The sequence below is a fragment of the Acytostelium subglobosum genome (genome assembly GCF_000787575.1).
Source record: "Acytostelium subglobosum LB1 DNA, scaffold: scaffold23, whole genome shotgun sequence".
Classification (NCBI taxonomy): domain Eukaryota; phylum Evosea; class Eumycetozoa; order Acytosteliales; family Acytosteliaceae; genus Acytostelium; species Acytostelium subglobosum.
The window spans coordinates 359,763-378,717 of NW_012236510.1; the positions used below are offsets into that span (position 1 = coordinate 359,763).

General features: G+C 47.5%; 8 protein-coding genes across 8 annotated transcripts; 2 read left to right on the forward strand and 6 right to left on the reverse strand.

The window, feature by feature from the left end:
* Nucleotides 1-1,536: 1,536 nt before the first annotated feature.
* Nucleotides 1,537-2,733, reverse strand: SAMD00019534_096880 (hypothetical protein; the record flags this gene model as incomplete). The annotated part of the gene is made up of 2 exons (XM_012895155.1): nucleotides 1,537-2,096; nucleotides 2,229-2,733. Coding segments are annotated over 2 exons (1,065 nt in total), but the record flags the coding sequence as incomplete, so codon positions are not given.
* Nucleotides 2,734-3,328: 595 nt separating this feature from the next.
* Nucleotides 3,329-4,555, reverse strand: SAMD00019534_096890 (hypothetical protein; the record flags this gene model as incomplete). The annotated part of the gene is made up of 3 exons (XM_012895156.1): nucleotides 3,329-3,377; nucleotides 3,483-3,918; nucleotides 4,060-4,555. 3 exons carry the CDS (start codon nucleotides 4,553-4,555, stop codon nucleotides 3,329-3,331), a joined length of 981 nt encoding a protein of 326 aa, XP_012750610.1.
* Nucleotides 4,556-5,317: 762 nt separating this feature from the next.
* On the forward strand, nucleotides 5,318-6,358 carry SAMD00019534_096900 (hypothetical protein; the record flags this gene model as incomplete). The annotated part of the gene is made up of 1 exon (XM_012895157.1): nucleotides 5,318-6,358. One exon carries the CDS (start codon nucleotides 5,318-5,320, stop codon nucleotides 6,356-6,358), a length of 1,041 nt encoding a protein of 346 aa, XP_012750611.1.
* Nucleotides 6,359-6,516: 158 nt separating this feature from the next.
* SAMD00019534_096910 (hypothetical protein) lies at nucleotides 6,517-7,927 on the reverse strand (the record flags this gene model as incomplete). Its single annotated transcript, XM_012895158.1, has 4 exons — nucleotides 6,517-6,571; nucleotides 6,638-7,073; nucleotides 7,141-7,633; nucleotides 7,877-7,927. The coding sequence occupies 4 exons, from the start codon at nucleotides 7,925-7,927 to the stop codon at nucleotides 6,517-6,519; spliced, it is 1,035 nt and encodes a 344-aa protein (XP_012750612.1).
* Nucleotides 7,928-7,986: 59 nt separating this feature from the next.
* SAMD00019534_096920 (hypothetical protein) lies at nucleotides 7,987-9,279 on the reverse strand (the record flags this gene model as incomplete). Its single annotated transcript, XM_012895159.1, has 2 exons — nucleotides 7,987-8,437; nucleotides 8,507-9,279. The coding sequence occupies 2 exons, from the start codon at nucleotides 9,277-9,279 to the stop codon at nucleotides 7,987-7,989; spliced, it is 1,224 nt and encodes a 407-aa protein (XP_012750613.1).
* A 337-nt stretch (nucleotides 9,280-9,616) lies between these two features.
* On the forward strand, nucleotides 9,617-10,065 carry SAMD00019534_096930 (hypothetical protein; the record flags this gene model as incomplete). Its single annotated transcript, XM_012895160.1, has 3 exons — nucleotides 9,617-9,633; nucleotides 9,792-9,936; nucleotides 10,009-10,065. 3 exons carry the CDS (start codon nucleotides 9,617-9,619, stop codon nucleotides 10,063-10,065), a joined length of 219 nt encoding a protein of 72 aa, XP_012750614.1.
* Nucleotides 10,066-14,541: 4,476 nt separating this feature from the next.
* Nucleotides 14,542-18,029, reverse strand: SAMD00019534_096940 (hypothetical protein; the record flags this gene model as incomplete). The annotated part of the gene is made up of 5 exons (XM_012895161.1): nucleotides 14,542-14,627; nucleotides 14,658-16,074; nucleotides 16,171-17,139; nucleotides 17,217-17,783; nucleotides 17,895-18,029. Coding segments are annotated over 5 exons (3,174 nt in total), but the record flags the coding sequence as incomplete, so codon positions are not given.
* Nucleotides 18,030-18,255: 226 nt separating this feature from the next.
* Nucleotides 18,256-18,504, reverse strand: SAMD00019534_096950 (hypothetical protein; the record flags this gene model as incomplete). The annotated part of the gene is made up of 2 exons (XM_012895162.1): nucleotides 18,256-18,316; nucleotides 18,383-18,504. The coding sequence occupies 2 exons, from the start codon at nucleotides 18,502-18,504 to the stop codon at nucleotides 18,256-18,258; spliced, it is 183 nt and encodes a 60-aa protein (XP_012750616.1).
* Between the last annotated feature and the right edge of the window lie 451 nt (nucleotides 18,505-18,955).

The window sequence follows — 18,955 nt, forward strand, 5'->3', positions numbered from 1 at the left end:
ATTGATATATCTGTGGATATTTCTCCTACCTCACTCTATCTATCTCTCTCTATATTCTAAAGGGTATGATGCGGAATGAATGATTGATTGATTGATTAGTGTTAACGTTGAGGATGGCAGGATGGATGGAATAGAGAGTGGACTGGATGGGATTGATTGATGGATGGATGGATGATGTGTGTAATGTGTAAAGTGTGTGAGTGTAGTTGATTGTTGTCAACAAAGGTATGTAGGTATGCTGACCTGCCAACAACAACAACAACAACCCTAGGGGTGTGCCTGCATGTCAATTGAGACGGGGATGGATGCCAAGGCTACATGTGTTGGTTGTTGGCATGCCGCCCGCATTTATCATAAGCATGGGAGAGTGAGTGGAGCATGTGTATGGCCACTGACAAGTCAACCAATGTGGAGCTGCCATCATACAACAACAATAACAAATAAACAAACAAACTTGTTGTATAGATTTAAAACGATGTGCAGAATTGATCACCGCTGCGGCAGCATAGTGTGTTTAACCCATGTTAAGTGATCATCAGATAGGCAGATGTGTAGACAGCATGTGCATAAATAGAGTCATCATGTGCTTCATCTCATCTCTTGTGTKTGARGGGGGTGATTGATTGTGTGATTGATTGGTGTGTGGATGAGTTATCACTCACACAAACACACACATAACTTGATTGATCGAGTGTGTGATTGATTGATTGATATGTGTGTGATTGGATGGATATTGTTACCTATAGAGTTTAAACTATAGAGATATAGATTGATTGATTGTTGAGAGAGTGTAAGTGAATGTATATCTATCCCTGTATATTTGTTACAACTAGATAACAAAGAAAGAGTGAAGAGAAGAATGTGTGTGTAAACTTCACTCACTAACTTACTCATCCATCAAAGAATCGACTGACACAAGGTGAAAATGGGGCAAAGTGAATGTTCATGGTAAAGCCCAACTTCATAGCCAGGTGGTGACCCATGAAACACCGTTGTATGGTATTGAGAAATGTGAGGAGATCCTTCGATGATCCAACAAAGGTGTTGTTGTGATTGATTGAAAGAGTGATGTGAGGGGGATGAAGGTCACAAGCTGCAAAAGGAGACAAACCGGTTTTGATTGGGTGTGGTGATGAATAAAATCTTTCGAAAGGGTGATTCTTCTCAACACGATTCGCGATGGGGGGACATGTGCCTCGGAGTGGGGCTACAACTTGGACATCATGTTGGATGTCCTGGAATGATCATTCCAAGGGTTGTGTGGATGTGTTTAGTTTTGGGCGGGGTTGCATAGGACTTGGCTAAGAGACAAGTGTTGTTCTACCCAACATTAGTGACTATTGAGTTGGTGGCCCAGGTTAGAGTATGGTTTGGTTCTTGTCCTCGTCTTAGGTCCCCGAGTTACAATGAGTAATAATAGGTGCCAAGATTGATGGATCATTATTATTTAGGAGTTCGAGTCGAATAACAAATCCCGAGTTACATCGAGCTGTCATTTAATAATAATAATAAAGTTAACAATACAAGTTATTACAACTTGAGGTCGAAGGCCTTGGTCAACACAGTCTCGTAGTTGTCCCTAAAATAGTGTAATTGATTGATCGATGGGTTAGAAATGAATGAGTTGGAGGAGTGCACGAGTGAGGTGTATGATACATACTTGGTCAGACCGATGGTGGTGTTCTCGTTCATGGCATCCTCATAACCAATCTTGATGAGTGGGCCTGAGTAAGTGAAGGAAAGTCCGTTGCCTGGGAGTGGCTGGCTTGGGTGGTAGACGTTCAGGACGACGTTGGGGAAGGCCTGGAAGGTGGTCTCAATGTCCTTGTAGTCGGTGTTGGTCTTGATAATGTCAAGAGTACGGAGCAACAGGTCAATGGTCTTGGCCTTGCTCATGTCGACGGTGGTCTCTAGGTCTCCAACAACAATAACATCGACAATGACGTCGGTGGCACCAGTGGCGTAGCAGAGACGAGCAGTGTCAGTGATTGGTGTCATGTATGTTACACCACCATCTTGGTAAAGGTATCCATTCTTCAAGGTTGGTGGGAAGACACCTGGGATCGAGGCAGAGGCCAAGACTCCGAGGACAATCTCTGTGGATAGGTAGGGTGATAACGTTAATATGATATCCTATTTTTGGTGATATCACGTGATCAGATAATCCAATCACGTGATCAGATAATCAAATAACCTGACAGGACATCTTGAAAACATGGTAAACATACCTGGATCGTTTCTCTCGAATTGATCAAAGTTGCCAGTATCAATGTTGGTGGCACCGATGAGGAGACCACGGTTGGACTCGTTGAGTGCTGTTTGGTTAAGGTTGTCGGTTAGGAACTTGAGCAATGGAGCGGTGTTGTAGATTCCCTTCTGGAGGAGGAGACCGTCCATGACACCACCGGGCCAGTTGACAAAGACTTGCTCTGGGGTGATTCCCAACCAACGGCTGGTCAAGAACTGCTCCATACCGGCCTCGTCACCAACAGAAAACATGGCTGCACCAGCGGCGTTGATGGCACCAGCACTGATACCAGTGGCAAACTGCCAGGCCACCTCGCTAAGTGGGCGTTTGGCAAACAGTCCTGAGACGACACCAGCCTCATAGGCACCAAAGGCACCGGCTCCAGAGAATGTAATAGCGCGGCATGTAGTGCCAGCTGCGTGAGCAGCAGCCAAAGTGACAGCAGCCACGATCAAAAGAGTGAATAGTAACTTCATCTTTGTTATGTGTATGTATATTATTGGTTGATTGAATGAATGTGTAGGTTGTAGGGAGGGTTAGGACCTTAATATATGCGTTGTTGTGGCATGCAAAGTATGTGTGGATGTGTTGGTAGTCCAACTGGTATCTTGGAAGCGTGCCACGCTCGTGGGATTTCAACTGAACTTGAAATATCTGTTGACATTCACATCAAAGTCCCATTATTGAATGACTGTTGGGGATCACAAATTTGCAGCTTTGGCCCAATGCTGTCGTGATCCAACAGGGCCAATGCCCCCAATCGTTGTGAATTGGAACAATATCCACATGGAGTCATGATGATCAATGTTGTCAATGACCTCCATGACCTCCAATCACATGGAATCACTCAACCAAACGAAACTTCATTTGAACTATAAACATTATGGACCATGTCAATAACTACATATTATCTCTAGGCTAGACCAACCTCAACTTCAGATGTCTGTGGATAGATAGTGGATATCGTCCATTTGATTGATCGACTTATGGGGCGATACGCGATATGGTGTAATGAAAGAATAAGCAATATAATAGTCGTCCATTTAATAGTGCTTTGTTTGATTGTTAATGTTAACAGTATTACAGGTTGAGTCCAAAGGCCTTGTTCAAAGCAGACTTGTAGTTGTCCCTATTAAGTGGTGTGATTGATTAGATTGATTGATCGTGTGTTAGTGATTGGAAAGTGATTTTGAGTTTGCAAACTCATCAAACATATTGTTAAATATATACATACTTGGTAAGTCCAATAGTGGTGTTCTCAGTGATGGCATCCTCATATCCGATCTTGATGAGTGGGCCTGAGTAGGTGAAGGAGAGGGCATTGCCTGGGAGTGGCTGGCTTGGGTGGAAGACGTTGAGGTTGACGTTGGGGAAAGCCTCAAAGACGGTCTCGATATCCTTGTAGTGCATGTTGGTCTTGACAATGTCGAGAGTGCGGAGGAGCAAGTCGATGGTCTTGGCCTTGTTCATGTCGACAGTGGTCTCGAGATCTCCAACGACAACAACGTCGATGGTAACGTCAGTGGCGCCAGTGCCATAGCAGAGACGAGCAGTGTCGGTCACTGGAGTCATGTATGTTACACCACCATCTTGGTAGACGGCGTTGCCCTTGAAAGTTGGTGGGAAGACACCTGGGATCGAGGATGAGGCTTGGACTCCAAGGACGATCTCTGTATTATTGGTGCCCCGGGAGGGGAGGGAGAGGAGAGGTGAGTAAGTATGTGTTGCCTGAATTTAATGGAAATCATGTGATCAGATTACCAGGTCACGTGATCAGATATTCAAGTCACGTGACTTCTCTTCTAACATACCTGGATCAGTCTTCTCGAAGATGTCAAAGTTGCCAGTGTCAATGTTGGTGGCACCGATGAGGAGACCACGGGTGGACTGGTGGAGAGCGGTGAGGTTGAGGTTGTCGCTGAGGAACTTGTGGAGGGGAGCATCGTTGAAGATACCCTTCTGGAGGAGGAGACCGTCGACGAGACCGCCAACCCAGTTGACGTAGATCTGCTCTGGAGTGATACCCATCCAGCGGCTGGTCAAGAACTCTGCGGCACCCTGCTCATTGCCAACAGAGAACATGGCAGCACCAGCAGCATTGATTGAACCAGCGCTGATTCCAGTGGCGAATTGCCACTCGACCTCGTCGGCTGGACGCTTGGCGGTGAGACCCCACAAGACACCGGCCTCATAAGCACCGAATGCACCAGCGCCAGAGAATGTGATGGCGCGGCATGATGTGCCGGCGGCGTGGGCGGCAGCCAGAGTGACTGCGGCCACGATCAAAAGAGTGAATAGTAACTTCATTGTTATATTATGTATGCTATGAATATGTATTTGTATTCTGTTTAGACGATTGAATGAATGTATAATTGGTCATATGGTGGAAGCAGCCCCTGATTGGACCCGGGATTTCACTTCCTTTCATCCGGATGAAATATCTGTTCGAAATGCTTGTGTGGTTTGCATGGCTGATGGTGATTGTGGGGTAGTCGCCAATGTGGTCAAATGTGTTGGGGCCTGTTGGGGCACCCTGCAAATATGTGATCAGTTGTGTGTGTGTTTGTTGATTCAAATTTGTGAAGATTAAATCATTACGAATAAAAGCAAATAATCTTGAACATTCCAACTTGATTATTTGTAATGGAATGCAATCACCTCCAACACACAACTGATCACATATTTGCAACGCTCAAGATCATTTTGATCAGAGGTGACAGTTTTGAAACTTCGAAGGAAGACTGGGGACCCACGTGTCCCATTATCTCTTCATCATGCGCGACCATGGTCTACAAGTAGCAACAACTACGACATCCCATTGACCAATTTATTGACATCGCTGGATGACATTGATTGTTATTTGTTTGTGGGTCAATAAAGCACCATGTATTGTGCGATCAACCGACAATCAAACAAGCCCAACCCCATCCACATACTCACGCTCGCGTACCTCATCTCCGACACCAAGACGAATGATTGGGCACACGCACTTTACACTTTTGATTCACGACGAATGATTCGAAATACAGAATGCATCGGTCATCGTTATTCTCATTGAGTTGAACAAACATGAACGTGATGATGATGGATACCAACCAAAAGATCGATGACAAGGACAACAACAACAACAATGAGAGGATCAAACAGTTGAGAACTTTGGTGCAACTGGCAGTGGAGGAATGTACACCTTGTGATGCGATTCTGCTGTCTGGTGGTGTCGACACTTCAGTGTTGGCCGAGACGATCAAACATTGCAACCTTACGCCACTCAAGACTGCCATCACTGTGGTCTGCTCAAACGAGGCTCGCGACGGACACTACGCCACAGAGATTGCCAAGCGTTGCCAGCTTGAGCATCATCTGCTAAACACAACATTGGACGACCTGCTGGCCAATCATCTCGAGTTCGCCATCAAGACATTGCGCACATTCGACCCGATGGAGCTGCGCAACAGCATCGTCATCAGCATGGCACTCAGGAAGGCACAGGAGCTGGGCTGTCGCACGGTCATGACGGGCGACGCCGCCGACGAGCTGTTCGCTGGCTACACCTTCATGCACAACTACTCCGAGGAGAAGCTGGCGGAGTACTCACAGCGCCTTACACGCATCATGCGCTTCTCCTCACGCATCCTTGCCGCGGCAATGGGCATGGAGATCCGCCAGCCCTACCTGGACGATCGCGTGATCGCCTTTGCCAAGGAGTGCACCAAGAGCGAGAAGATCAACATCCACGACGGCACCCGCCACGGCAAGTTCATCCTGCGCCAGGCATTTGAAGATGTGGCCTACTCTGCATGGCGTCTAAAGGAGCCGATCGAGTGTGGATCGGGCAGCACTGTGATGCCCGCGCACCTTGCCGCCAAGCTCACTACCGAGGAGCTCGACAAGGAGAAGGAGCGTGTGTGGCTGGAAGACAAGATCAAGATACGTGATGCCGAGCATCTACATTATTACCGTGTGTTCCGCAAGCTGTTCCCTGTGGACGACTCCAATGGCTATCCTTCATTGGTACGCTTTGGCGACGACCCATGTCCAGCATGCTCCTACCAAATGACAAGCCGCGAGCAGAACTTTTGTGTCATCTGTGGACATTATCCAGCGAGATAGAAAATAATAAACTATTGTCCTTACCTTGTAACTTCATGTTCCAGTGATTGAGTGAGTGGTGTGTGAGTGGAATGATTCCATGATTAAGGTACGAGTGATTGAGGGTCGCGCGCCAACATGATGGAGGCCTAACCACATGGTTTAATGATGCCAAAGTATTACAAGTTTAGTCCGAATGGGAAGGCCTTGTTCAATGCAGACTCGAAGTTGTTCCTAAAGTTGATTGATTGGTGAGTCAGTGGAATAAGTTCCAATCATCGATTGAGCGTATGAACTTACTTGGTCAGTCCAAATGTTGTACTCTCATTCATGGCAGTGTCATAGCCAATCTTGAGTAGAGGAGCTGAGTAGGAGAATGAGAGGACATTGCCTGGGAATGGTCCAGTGGGATAGTATACATTGATGACGACATCTGGGAATGCCTGGAAGGTGGTGAAGATGTCCTTGTAGTACCAGTTGGTCTTGATAATGTGGAGAGTGCGCATCAGCAGGTCGATGGTCTTGGCATCGGCCATATTGACATCATCCTCCATGTATCCAATCATGATCACGTCCAATATGACCTCAGTGGCGCCAGTGTCATAGCAGAGGCGAGCAGTGTCTGTTACTGGTGTCATATAAGTGACGCCGCCATCCTGGTACACTACATCGTCAATGACCGTTGGTGGCCATATGCCTGGGATCGAGCAAGATGCCTGGAGAGCAAGAGCAATGTCTATGAAGTGAGTGAGTGTTGAGTTAGCCATCCATCCATTCATTCATTTGCCTGTCAATGCACTTACCTGAGGCTGATTTGTTGAAGAGGTCGAAGTTGCCAGTGTCTATGTTGGTGGCGCCGAATTGGAGGCCACGGGTGGATTGGTTGATCATGGTTTGGTTAACGTGGGCGTGGAGGTACTTGTTGAGTGGGGCGTCATTGAAGATACCCTTTTGAAGGAGGAGACCATCGACTACACCACCAGGCCACTCGACAAAGACTTGTTCTTGAGTGATGCCCAACCAGAGGTTGTTCAAGTATTGCGATGCAGCACTTTCATCGCCAACTGAAAACATTGACATTATAGCCGCGTTCAATGAGCCTGCGCTGACACCAGTTGCAAACTGCCATTCAACGTCACTGGTAGCACGTTTGTCGAGGAGTCCCCATATTACACCTGCTTCAAATGCTCCAAATGCACCTGCTCCAGACAATGTTATACCCCGGCAAGTTGATCCAGCAGCCAGAGCAGCGGACAGAGTGATGGCCAATAACAACAAAATGATTATTATCTTCATCTTATATTTGATAGATTGATTGATTGATTGATTATTGAATACAGTAATGCTAAGTTATTACTGTTTGACCAGTTCAATTCCAATTCGTTTGGAAAATATCTTGGAACCAAGGGTTGGGGCCTAGTGGGGCTTGATCTTTGCATTCCCACGAATATCTAACCCTGATGGGGTTGAATAGACATCAATCATTAGTTCATGTAATGGGGAGTCAGTAAAAGCATACTCCACGGTCTTGGAACATACCATATCCGCAGGACGGGCGACGGAGTCGTTGTTGTTGACGTCAAGGTCCATACCCACGCGGGCCTTCTCTGACCCGTCAAAACGTCCACTACCAATCAGACAAGGAAAGTTCAATTCGACCTTGGTCTGAGTATCCTTGTGGCTCCACTTGATATTCGCTCAAATGTGTCTCCATCATTCATTCGTGTCCATTGATCATCATTGATTGAGTAACGATGATTTCCAATGCTCTTGCCTCCAATGAAATAAAGATGTTGTTGGTCGCCATTAGCCGAGGCAATATACACCAGCGTAACATAGTAGCTCAGATGACCACGAGGTTGATTACCTGGCCATATGGCCAGCGATGACAATCTTGTTGCCTCTCCAGTTGTGAGGGATATACGCGTCAGTCCAAGATTGTAATTGATTATGTACAGATTGTCCTGATCATCATAGCATATTGAGTAAATTGCTCGGGCAAAGGAGGCGAGTTGGAAGCGACCCGAGACATCCTCGAACTCACCAGTGTCGTGTTTGAGCGCGTGAACAGTGCGATCCAGGAGGTTGACAGCGTGCAGCCTGTCTAGGTGTACGAATAGGTAGTAATAGTTGTTCGTTGTGTGGCGTAGGTCGCCAATGCGGACAAACTCTTGTGTGACCAGGTCCATTCGGTCAACACGTGTCAACTTCTCGCCGCAGTAACTCCCGCCGACGATGTAGATGTACTGGGCGCCGTCATAGCACGCGGCAATGTCGCGACCGCCCTCCTTTGTCGAGATGTAACCGTAACGGTGAAGTTGGCGATTCTTGGACAATGAGTGATGGGCGTATGACTTGGAGTCGTCCAAGCCACCAAATACAAACAGACTGTTATTCACTGCCACAACAGATTGATATGTATACAGTCGTTGCTCAACATCGAGCAGTTGGTCCTGGAGTTGGGTCCAGGTGCAGGCAGTTGGATCAAACAGATGTGCTCGGCCCTCAGTATCCATTGATAGTATTTGGTAATCTAGTCTAGATGAAGGATGTTGTTCCTTGTCCTTCAAGTTGTAGACCTCACTACATTGGTGCACCAACAGGCCAACCCGTTCCTTCAACCCATCTACATTGAGTGTAACCAAGAAGTTGCTTGTAGTCTCTAGTCGAGCAGTGGCGAGGTCGTCGTCCTCAGGGCTTGGCGAATGTGATGGCGATGTCGATGTCGAAGATGGCAACTCCCATTCAAAGTCCTTGTCCTTGATATGTTGTTGGACATCCTTCTTCGCACATTCCAGTCTTTGTTCATCCAGATGTACATGAGCTTGTTGTTGTTGTTGGACAACAATGTAGTTCAACTCTTTTGTTATACTTGTTATTATTGATATAATATCATCTTTCTCTTGTTGCAATGGACGTTTCAACTTATGTTCCTCTATCATTAACAATTGATGTAGTTCATTGAAGTGTTGACAAAGTTGTTCTTCATTATCATTCAAAGACTTGTATTGTCTAGATAGTCTATTCAATTGATTTAATAATATATCAATACGATCGTGTTCCATATTTATATACTAGTATATATATGTTATTTGTACGAGTAATAACATGTAAGTAATGGCAATTGATTGATTGAATCAGCCCAAGGGTGGTCTATCTGTATCCCTGGTGGTGAACCCCTCCCTTTGACGACTTACGCTTCATTTTGTTTCAAACAAAGATCATTTACTTTCGACATTAACAAAGTCTTGTATTCTTATAACTTATATCATATATACAATGGGAGGACAACCAAGGTATGCAAGCATTAGCATCTACATCAACGTCAACAAACAGCAACATCAACAGAAACAGCTTCAACAAACAGCAGAATGACTTTGAATGAATGAATGAATGAATGTATGAATGTATGAATGATTGACACATTAATCATCACAATCAACAATGAATGTAGATACCCTTACCCAACAACTGTTTGGACACCAGCTGGAGGTTGGTGGTGCGAGTACCCAAAGAACTGCAAGAAGAATGGAGTTAAGACTAGCATTGCCTTGTTCGGTATTTTGTCATTGGCCTTCATCACATCAAAGATGATCGAGGTATGTGTTGTGATCATGATGATGAATCGACGAATGAATGGATGAATGAATAACTAACTTGATGTTAAACAGAGGAGGTACAGTCACACTCCACCACCTGCCATCACTGGCAGTCATGGTCATCATTAAGATTGTGCAAAGGAAGCAAGCGATCACATTAGATAACGACATGATAACAAACTCGCGCGAGCATATAGAATACACATTCAATACATACATAGACACTGTTACTTATATATATACTAGTATCAAATGCCCTTTTGATAGATACAGGTGCAAGCGTGTGTCTTTATTCTCATTCATATAGTAGTAGTAGACAAGCAAGACGAAGACGACAGGAACATAAATAACAACTTGTGTGCTGGATGCAAGGCGAGTAGGGATTAGCGATGTTGCGCAAGCAGGCAGCAGCAGCAGAAGGGAGTGCGAGAGCGAGGCCTCGCCAGAGGACACCCCTTTAGACAAAGGGGGTGGACGAAGGATGATGCGATTTGATGATCATTGGAATAGGTCATCGGTAAAGAGGAACGTCGGACGGATATCTTCTTCGGAGAGGAAGTCAAGCGGATGGTAGACGAGGTTGCCTCGCACCTCACTCAGCAGACGACAGTCGGCGTTGGAGACTGGCTTCTTGAGGTTCTGATTGAATTCCTCGCAGGTCTTGATCGAGTTCTTGGGGATGGCTGGGAACACTGTGTCGTAGATGCGCGTGTTGGACGCGGCAGTGGCGATCCATACGCCCAAGTAGAACGTGCTGTCCACGGGGTCGGTCAGATCAATGCCGCCAATCACGCTCTCCTCAACGCCTTCGGCGTGCAGACTCGATATGGACATTGGCAATACCTTTGGCGAGTCTCTCTCGATCTCGCTCACGACCAGCACTGTTCCATTGCTGTTGCCACTGCCTACGTCATTGCCAAAGATGGCATTGCCTAAGCTGCCATTGCTAATATTATGTACATGGTTGGCGGCCGTAGGGCTGGACGAGGCTGGCGTCAGGTTGTAGTCCTCGATGATGACGTGCTCCGACGTCAGAATACTCGACGTGGAGACGGCCACCGACATTGACGTTGACATTGATTGAGCGCTTGGAAGAGAGGGCAGCGACGAGGCTGACGATGAGTTGGAGGGTGGGCGCGGTGAGTCCTCAGGTGACTCGGCCAGGCTTGATGCGGCCAGTTGCGCCGCCGCAGTCTTGTTGGCAGAGGATGAAGACAAGTTCATCTTGCCAAAGCTGGACGAGCGGTGATGCGACTGCTTGGGTATCTTGAACTGTGATGAGATGGAGAGGTGTGGAGTCTGGGAGAAGATGTCGCCATTGCCGTTGTTTGACAGGGGCGGGTGGTCCATGTGTGGCAACAGTCCAATGTGCTCCTTCCACAGACGCAGACGCAGATTGAGTGCTGTGCGGCCGGCCAGGTACTCCTTGCCGTTCATTCGCGTCTTGACCAGGTCCTTGTCGTCCTTGATGATGAATGCCAGCTCACTGTCGCGCTCACCGTTGAACGAGCGGTCATTGATGTTGGCCGAGCCGACAATGACCACGCGGTCGTCGACGATCATCAGCTTGGAGTGGACATAGACTTGCTCTGTGACGTAGTTGCCCTCAAGGCAAGCGTGTGTTCGTAGCGAATAGAATCCAATGTACTCGGACAGGTCCTCGTTGGGGAACTCGCGTCGCAGTGTTTTGATCATTGAGTTCTCACTCTTGATCAACGTCATATATTGCCAGTGCATCAGGCCACGGATGTTGGTCTCCTCTGTGAACTTGCCGTCCTGCTGCGCCGGCAGCATGATGATCACGCGGAACACTTCGCGCTTGCGGATGGCCCTGCGTATACGTTTGACAATCTCACCCGAGATCTGATTCCAGACGCCGGGCGCATGCGTCGACACAAAGTTCTGGTTCTCGATGTAGATGTAGTGGTCGGCGTCTTCAATCGCCTGGACGTAGGCCGTGTGGATGGATCGTTCGTTGCGTCCTCCGCCAGACCATTCGTCCATCGACCGCAGCATCTGACATGTAGTCGAGCCCGTCGATTGCATTGGTGTCGTATTGAAGTAGATCGATGGGTAATAATCGTCCTTGTGATGGTTCCATCGCAGAATAAAGTTGAGTGCAACATCGCGTGCTGCCAATCCATTGACTCCAATCATAACATCGTGCCATGGCATTCTAGGTGTCTTCTTCCTGTCAATCGAGTCGCCATCAGGGCTAAACAAATCGCCCATATCACCTACACAAGGGTTGTACTATGTTTGGGTTGAGTGTTAGTGTCGAGAGAGATAGGCTCGCTCATCCATCAATCAATCACACATACATAGTCCTTTCCAGGCCATTGAGTGGCATTGACATCAATCAAATGATGACACCATGTATCGAATCGTCCAAAGCAGAAGTCTACGCCGCCAACAAATGCCATCTCCTGATCCACAATCAATGTCTTTTGGTGATGTGACCAATATATTGGCTGAGAATGATTGATCGATTGAGTGGAAGGTTAGTATCATGTGCGCGACAAACATGTCTTATACATCGATGTAAACATACAGTGAAGGGTGGATGTTTGATGACCTTGATGTTGGGATGGAGATCCTCGAGCTTCTCTTTACACCTTCGACTGGCCTTGAATGTGGCGATCTTTGTCTCGTCCCAGAGGATGATGAATATCTTGACACCTTGCTTGGCCTTTCGACACAGCAGGTTGTCAAGACGGTACTTGGGGTCGAGCGTGGGATAGCGAATGAGGTAGACCCTCGGGTGACATGAACCAGGCTGTGATAAAGACATCGCGAGTGGCCGCCTCGATGGCGTGTGCGCTGGCTGCAAAGTACTCGTCGCAGTCCACGTAGAGTTTGGCGTCGATGTTCTCGCGTGGCGGGAAGCGCGGCTGGTTGGGGTCGGGATTGTCGATTGGCGTGCCTGTCGGGATGATTGAGTTGGGCAGTGCGTGGTGAGCCACGCCCAGCGAGTCGATCGTGTGGTCGTGGCTCTGGGGACTCAGCGATGCCGGCACGTTGGCGTACGAGCTGTTGGGCATGATGAGCGAGAGGAAGTTCTTGATGCCATCGATCGGCGACGACACATCGTCAGCCAGCGACTGCGTACACAGCACCTCGTCCAGGTTGCGCAGCTCCTGCTCGAGCGAAGCCTTGCGCTTGGTGAGCTCCATGCGCACCTTGATGTATGATATTGGGTCCTCGTCGGACTGCGTGTCCAGGTTGAACTTTACAGACTTGAGATGCTCGATCAGAAGCAGACGTCGCTCATCCAGCTCCTTCAAAGTCTTTTGGCTGTGTTGATAGAATGCTGGAAATTGGCCAACACTTGATGTCGGTGACAATGACTTTGGTGACATTGGCGACTTTGATGATGTGGATGATGACGATTCATGTTGTTGATGGTGTCCCAATAAAGGTGATTGTGATGCTGATGTTGATAAGTTTGTATTATTATTCGTTGTCGTTGATGTTGTTGATGTTGATGTAGTCGTCGTTGTCAGAATCGCGCCAACAGGTGATCCATTCTGTTGTTGTTGTTGTAGCTGTAGTTGTTTCTGTTGTTGGGCAACAACAACAGACTGGTCATTTGATATTGAAGTTGATGACGATGATGATAAACTTTGAAATGAAGATGATATCGAATCAAAGAAGTTTGTAATCTGTTGTAATATCTCTGGTTGTTGCAGTTGTTGCTGCTGTTGAGTCGTACTCTCTGACATTTATATAATATATAATATAACTATCAATATCAATTATCAAACAATCGGATTAAGTATACTTCTGTCCTTCTTTCTCTCTCTTCGATTGAATGAATGATTGAATGTTTGAATGAATCAAGTTATATATATATATATTGTAGTAGTTATAATAGTAAATGTACAAAGTGATGATGATGATGTCAAATAGTAGTAATATTAGTAGTTGTAGTATTAGTAGGTTGAGTCATTGAGCGTTAGAGATAGTTGTTGTCTTTGGTTCTTGCTGATGTAGGTTGAGTTGAACGATGGCACGGGGATGACCTAACCTAATCTACCCCCTCACGCACTCACACCCTTCCCTCACTCTCACACTCACCAACGCATCTCAACTGACACCAAAGATGAACTTTTGAATGAAAAGTAGCAAATTGAACAAAATTATAATTAGATTGAGTGTTTTTCCCAAGGGTCACCAAAAAAGTACCCCAAAAACAAAGAAATCGGAATCTGGTTGTTTGGTTTGAACTTGAACACCGATGTTGGAGCTCATTGTTCAACTTCATTCATCATTCGATGAATAACCCAACGTCTTGTTATTACTTACTTATTTACTTAATGGATGCAATGAATGATTAATAAATGGAATGAATTAATGAATGAATGTATGATGAGGTGGCAAATAGTAGACCAACGCGATGAGACGTAGATCACATGTTTATTTGATTGTTCATACCAATGATAGGATATTATAGCATTGTAGTGTAGAAGTAATAGTAGTAGGATGGATGAATGAATGAATGAATGAATGAAGGAAGGGTATCGGATGCATGTAACATGGTATGTATATATACATATATGAGATGATTGGATTGATTGAATGTGATGTAGAAGTACAGATTTAGTTGGAGCGCATCTTGATCGCTCTGGTGATCTTGGCGATCTTGAGTATCACTTCTTTGTCAGGTAGACCTGCTTGTTGTTGTTGTAGTTGTGATGAAGGTGATTGAAGGAATGAATCACCATGTTGTAATAGGTTGGCTGATGATGGTGATGAAGGAGAGAGTAGTGTCATCAGATAGTAGATCACATCCAACATTGACTCGCCTACAATGACGGCGGCATCGCGGATGATCAACACTTTGCTGTAGGTGGCGCCGTCGTAGTTCGACGGGTTGGGCGCCTGCATGTTGGCGATCTGTGATCGCTTGTTGCCAGACTTGACTGTGCCGAGTATCGTCTCCCAGTTGGCATTGAGATGCTCGAGACACAGCTGCTCCAGCTCCTTCTTGGCGTCGCGGATCACCTGGCCCAGCTCGACGCACTCGCGAAGCGAGCGCACGTTGGAGAACTCCTTGATGCGCGAGGTGAATGCCAGATAGAGATCGCGCAACGCCTTGATCGATCGGCTGCGCAGCTCCATGATCTTGTTCAGACTGTCCTGCTCGGTGACCACGGGTGAGTGTGGACGTGGGGCACTTGCCATGTCTCCCGCGGATGCATTGTGATAGTTGTTGTTGTTGTTGTTGTTGTGGTGCTCGACCAGCGTGACCTTCCTCACGTCCATGACGGAGGACGATCGGTTGGGCATGCGCTGTGTCTGCGCCAGTTGCAATGTAGGTGTGCTGGTCGAGGCCATCGGATTGGCTCTGCTTAGTGGCACGTGCTTGGTGACGATCTGTGCCGACTTCATCTCCTCCTCATCATCGCTGTCCTGCACTTGCACTGCATTGCGATCGTTGCTGGTCCTCAGCCTATCATTGTTGATCATGTCGGACAATGGCGAAGGATGCGTCACTCCTTTGGACGGCGACAAAGGCACGCGCTTAAGCGTGGACATTGCCGGCGGGAGCTCCTGTGATGGAGAGTTCTTGAGTGGGGCGGAGGTCACTGGCGACGCTGGCCTCTCGGAGAGCGTGGATGCGTGTGGCCTGCCAGACATGTTGGAGTGATTGTGTGAGTGAGTGGTGGGAGAAGTGGCGGGGAGGGGGATGGGGATGGGGAGCTTGGCAGCTGGCTTGGCCGCTGGCCTCAACACAGTAATTGGTCCGCCATCCGACAGTGATGGCAATGGTATAGGGATGGGTATGGAAGACTGTGATGTCTTTGGCGTCGTTGACACCTTGAGTGAAGACATGTGTTGATGTAATTGTGGCTGTGGCTGTGTCTGTGGAGGTGTGGCTGTGGATGTGTGAGTGTCGGCCTCATCTGGAACCATTGGTATAGGGATGGGTATGGGGATGGGCATTGCAGTGTGTTGTAAAGGTGTAGGAGTTGGTGTAGGAGTTGATGGAAGTTGGTATGTCGGCGTCGAAGACGACTGTTGCTTGTTGAACACTCCAAGCTTCTGTGAGGGGATGGGTGGAAGTGGTGTATTGGGTCGTTGCAATGATGTCTTCTTGGTTGGTGTGTTTGTAGGTGTCTGTGTCTGTTGCTGAGTCTGTTGTACATTGAATGATGCTGTTGGCGAGGATATGGTTACAGAGCGCTGTGGCAGCGGCATTGAGTCGGGCCGCTGCGAGTCTGAGATGATCACCTCTGTCATGGCGCGATTCGACTTGTTGACGATCGGGTCATCGTCAGGCTGCTGCAGCGACGGTGCCGTCTTGGGCATCGCCTGAAGTGGATCGCTGGCCTTTGACAGCGACTTTGGCAGGATGCTCTGCAGCTTTGATGCCGGGTTGAACTTGGACTGTGAGTTCACCTGCGAGATGGTTGGGCGACGGACCAACTGTTGCTGTTGCTGCTGTTGTTGCGCAGCCATTTGTGACTGTGACGGGAACACCTGTGCCATGGGCTTGAACACTGGTGTTGGCGAGGATGGTCGCCTGGCATTGGCGCCCGTCAGACCAAACAGTGATCCTTGATTGAATGATGTGTCGGGCGATATAAAACTGCCCATGCCATTGCTGCTGCTGTTGGCCTGTTGTGGAAGAATGTCGTCGCACCTGCGCTCCAAGAACTGCTCAATGCTCTCGAAGCTGGGGCGCTTGGTATGGTCGCGATGAAGACACGCCTCGATCAGCTTCTTCATCTCGGGCTCGATCTCGGGCGGGATCTGGGGCGAGCCGCCCTCCTCACGCACCTTTGCCAACTGCAGGTATCCAAGCTTATCCAGCTCGTGGTAGGGTCTCTGGCCCGTCAATATCTCGATCAGACACGCGCCAAAACTCCAGACGTCGGCGGCGCGAGAGAACTTCTTCTGCGTAAACACCTCGGGCGCCATGTAAAGGAACGAGCCTTCGGCAGTGGTGCCATAGAATGAGCGTGTTGAAGCTGTGGCCAGACCAAAGTCAGCCAGTTTGATTGTTACTGGCGCGTGTGTTGACAGCGACACGACCAGGAAGTTCTGTGGCTTCAAGTCCAAATGAAGGATCTCATTCTGGTGCAAGAAGCACATGCCCTTGGCAATGTCATATGCCATCTTCAAGCGCAGCTCTTGCGTGAAGTGTGACTGATGCTGTGGGTCATGCAGGTATTTGTCCAAGCTTCCACCTTCGATGTACTGTTACATGTGAGTAGGAGAGTGATTGAGTGAGTGAGGGAGTGGCCTTGGCAAGGCTAGGTTCGCCGGGTACATACCTCGAGCACAAGACACTTGGGAGAGACACAAAAGCCGACAAAGTGAACGATGTTGGGATGATGGAGCAGCTCTTTGTGCATCTCGAGCTCTTTCTCAAACTCGGAGCCATCGCTCATCTCGGAGATGACCTTGACGGCCACGAGTAGGCCACGCCAGCGCGATTTGTAGATGGCGCCATAGCCACCACCTCCAATGCCTGGTCCGATCTCGATCTCCTTGTGATCGAGAACTTGGGACATCTTGGAGTCGAGCTTGATGGTGAACAAGTGAGTGTTGCCCGTGCCGCTGATGCCATTGGACACGTCGAGCGAGATGAGCTCGCGCACCTTTGTCGTGCACAGCACGACCAGCTCCACAACAATGTCCAGCGACGAGTTACGCTTGACGATGCCGGCGGCCGGTGTGAATGTCAGGCGGACCGTGCCGCCCTGAAGTGGATAATTCGTGAACTGGTAGGATACCCTGTTCTGGCCCCTATTGCTCACTCTGATCTTGTCCCTGAGCACGACGCCAACCTTGCACTTCTCGCCCTCCTTCAATCCAAAGTCTATGTGATACTTTGAGAACTGTACCATTGATGCCAGTACCTTCTCCTCGTCTAGGTTGGTGATTATGTATGTCATAGTATGTGTTAGTTGTTTGGTTGACTAATGGTGTCGAATGGAATGATTCCGATCAATAATGTCGCGAGTTGGATACATGCTTGATGGACATATCGAATGTCTGGCCCTGTATTGTGCTCGATGGCGATCCTCTATCGACTGCTCCAGTAGCATCATCTTGAGTTGATCATGCTCCAATCCATCTATGATCTCTCCATTGCATCCCCTGGGTTCGGTTGATTGATTGATTAGTGTAAAGAAGAAGGTTAGATCATCATTCAGATATATCTCTAACCAGGTGTCATTGTTTGTTGTGGGACTTGTGGATGGGTGATCCCACCGATCTCCACACCCATCACTTTGATCGCTTTGTTGATCGAATTGTGTGTGTGTGTGTGGGATTCGTGTGGTTGTTTGATGGAATGTGTGTGTTTGATCAATCAGATGATTGTTTGGACATCTGAATCATGCATGTTGTCGTTGTGCCGACGACTCGGCTAGCCGAGTAGAGAGTGGATGTAGTCCAATGTTCCTGGTGGTGAGGTGAGGTGAGCATGACTTACTTCTTCAACAAGTGATACAGCATCTCATCCTCTTCTTCCTGATGCTCGATGCCACTGACCTGATAGAACTTGTTCCACTCCTCCTCATTGGCAGAGTTTGACAACTGCATTGTTGATGCCATATGTCCTGTGTTGTCTAACTAGTGAGTCCAAACAAGTTTGTATATCTATCTGTCAATCTGTCTGCCTGGCTGTGTTGTGTATGTTTGTGCTTGTGATTGATTGGACTACTGATTGATTGTGGATATAAATAATTTAAATAAATAAATAAATAAATAACTTAAGTTATTACTAACTGACTATGGTATGATTGATTGGATGTCAATTAGTTGAGAAAGAGATTCGTTGGTTGGACACGATTGATGATGAGTGATTGTTTGCTCAGCAGCGAGTTGTAGTCCTGGTCGAGTTTGAGTTGGGGCCAAGGGGTCTTAACATCAACTTTGATTGAGTGAGCGGGTGAATGGCGATTGATTGAGTGAGTGTTGTCCTGCCTGCTTGCTTGTTGAAGTTATCTGAATGATTGATTACTCCCTCAAGGTTGCAATAATAATATATAAATAAATATATATT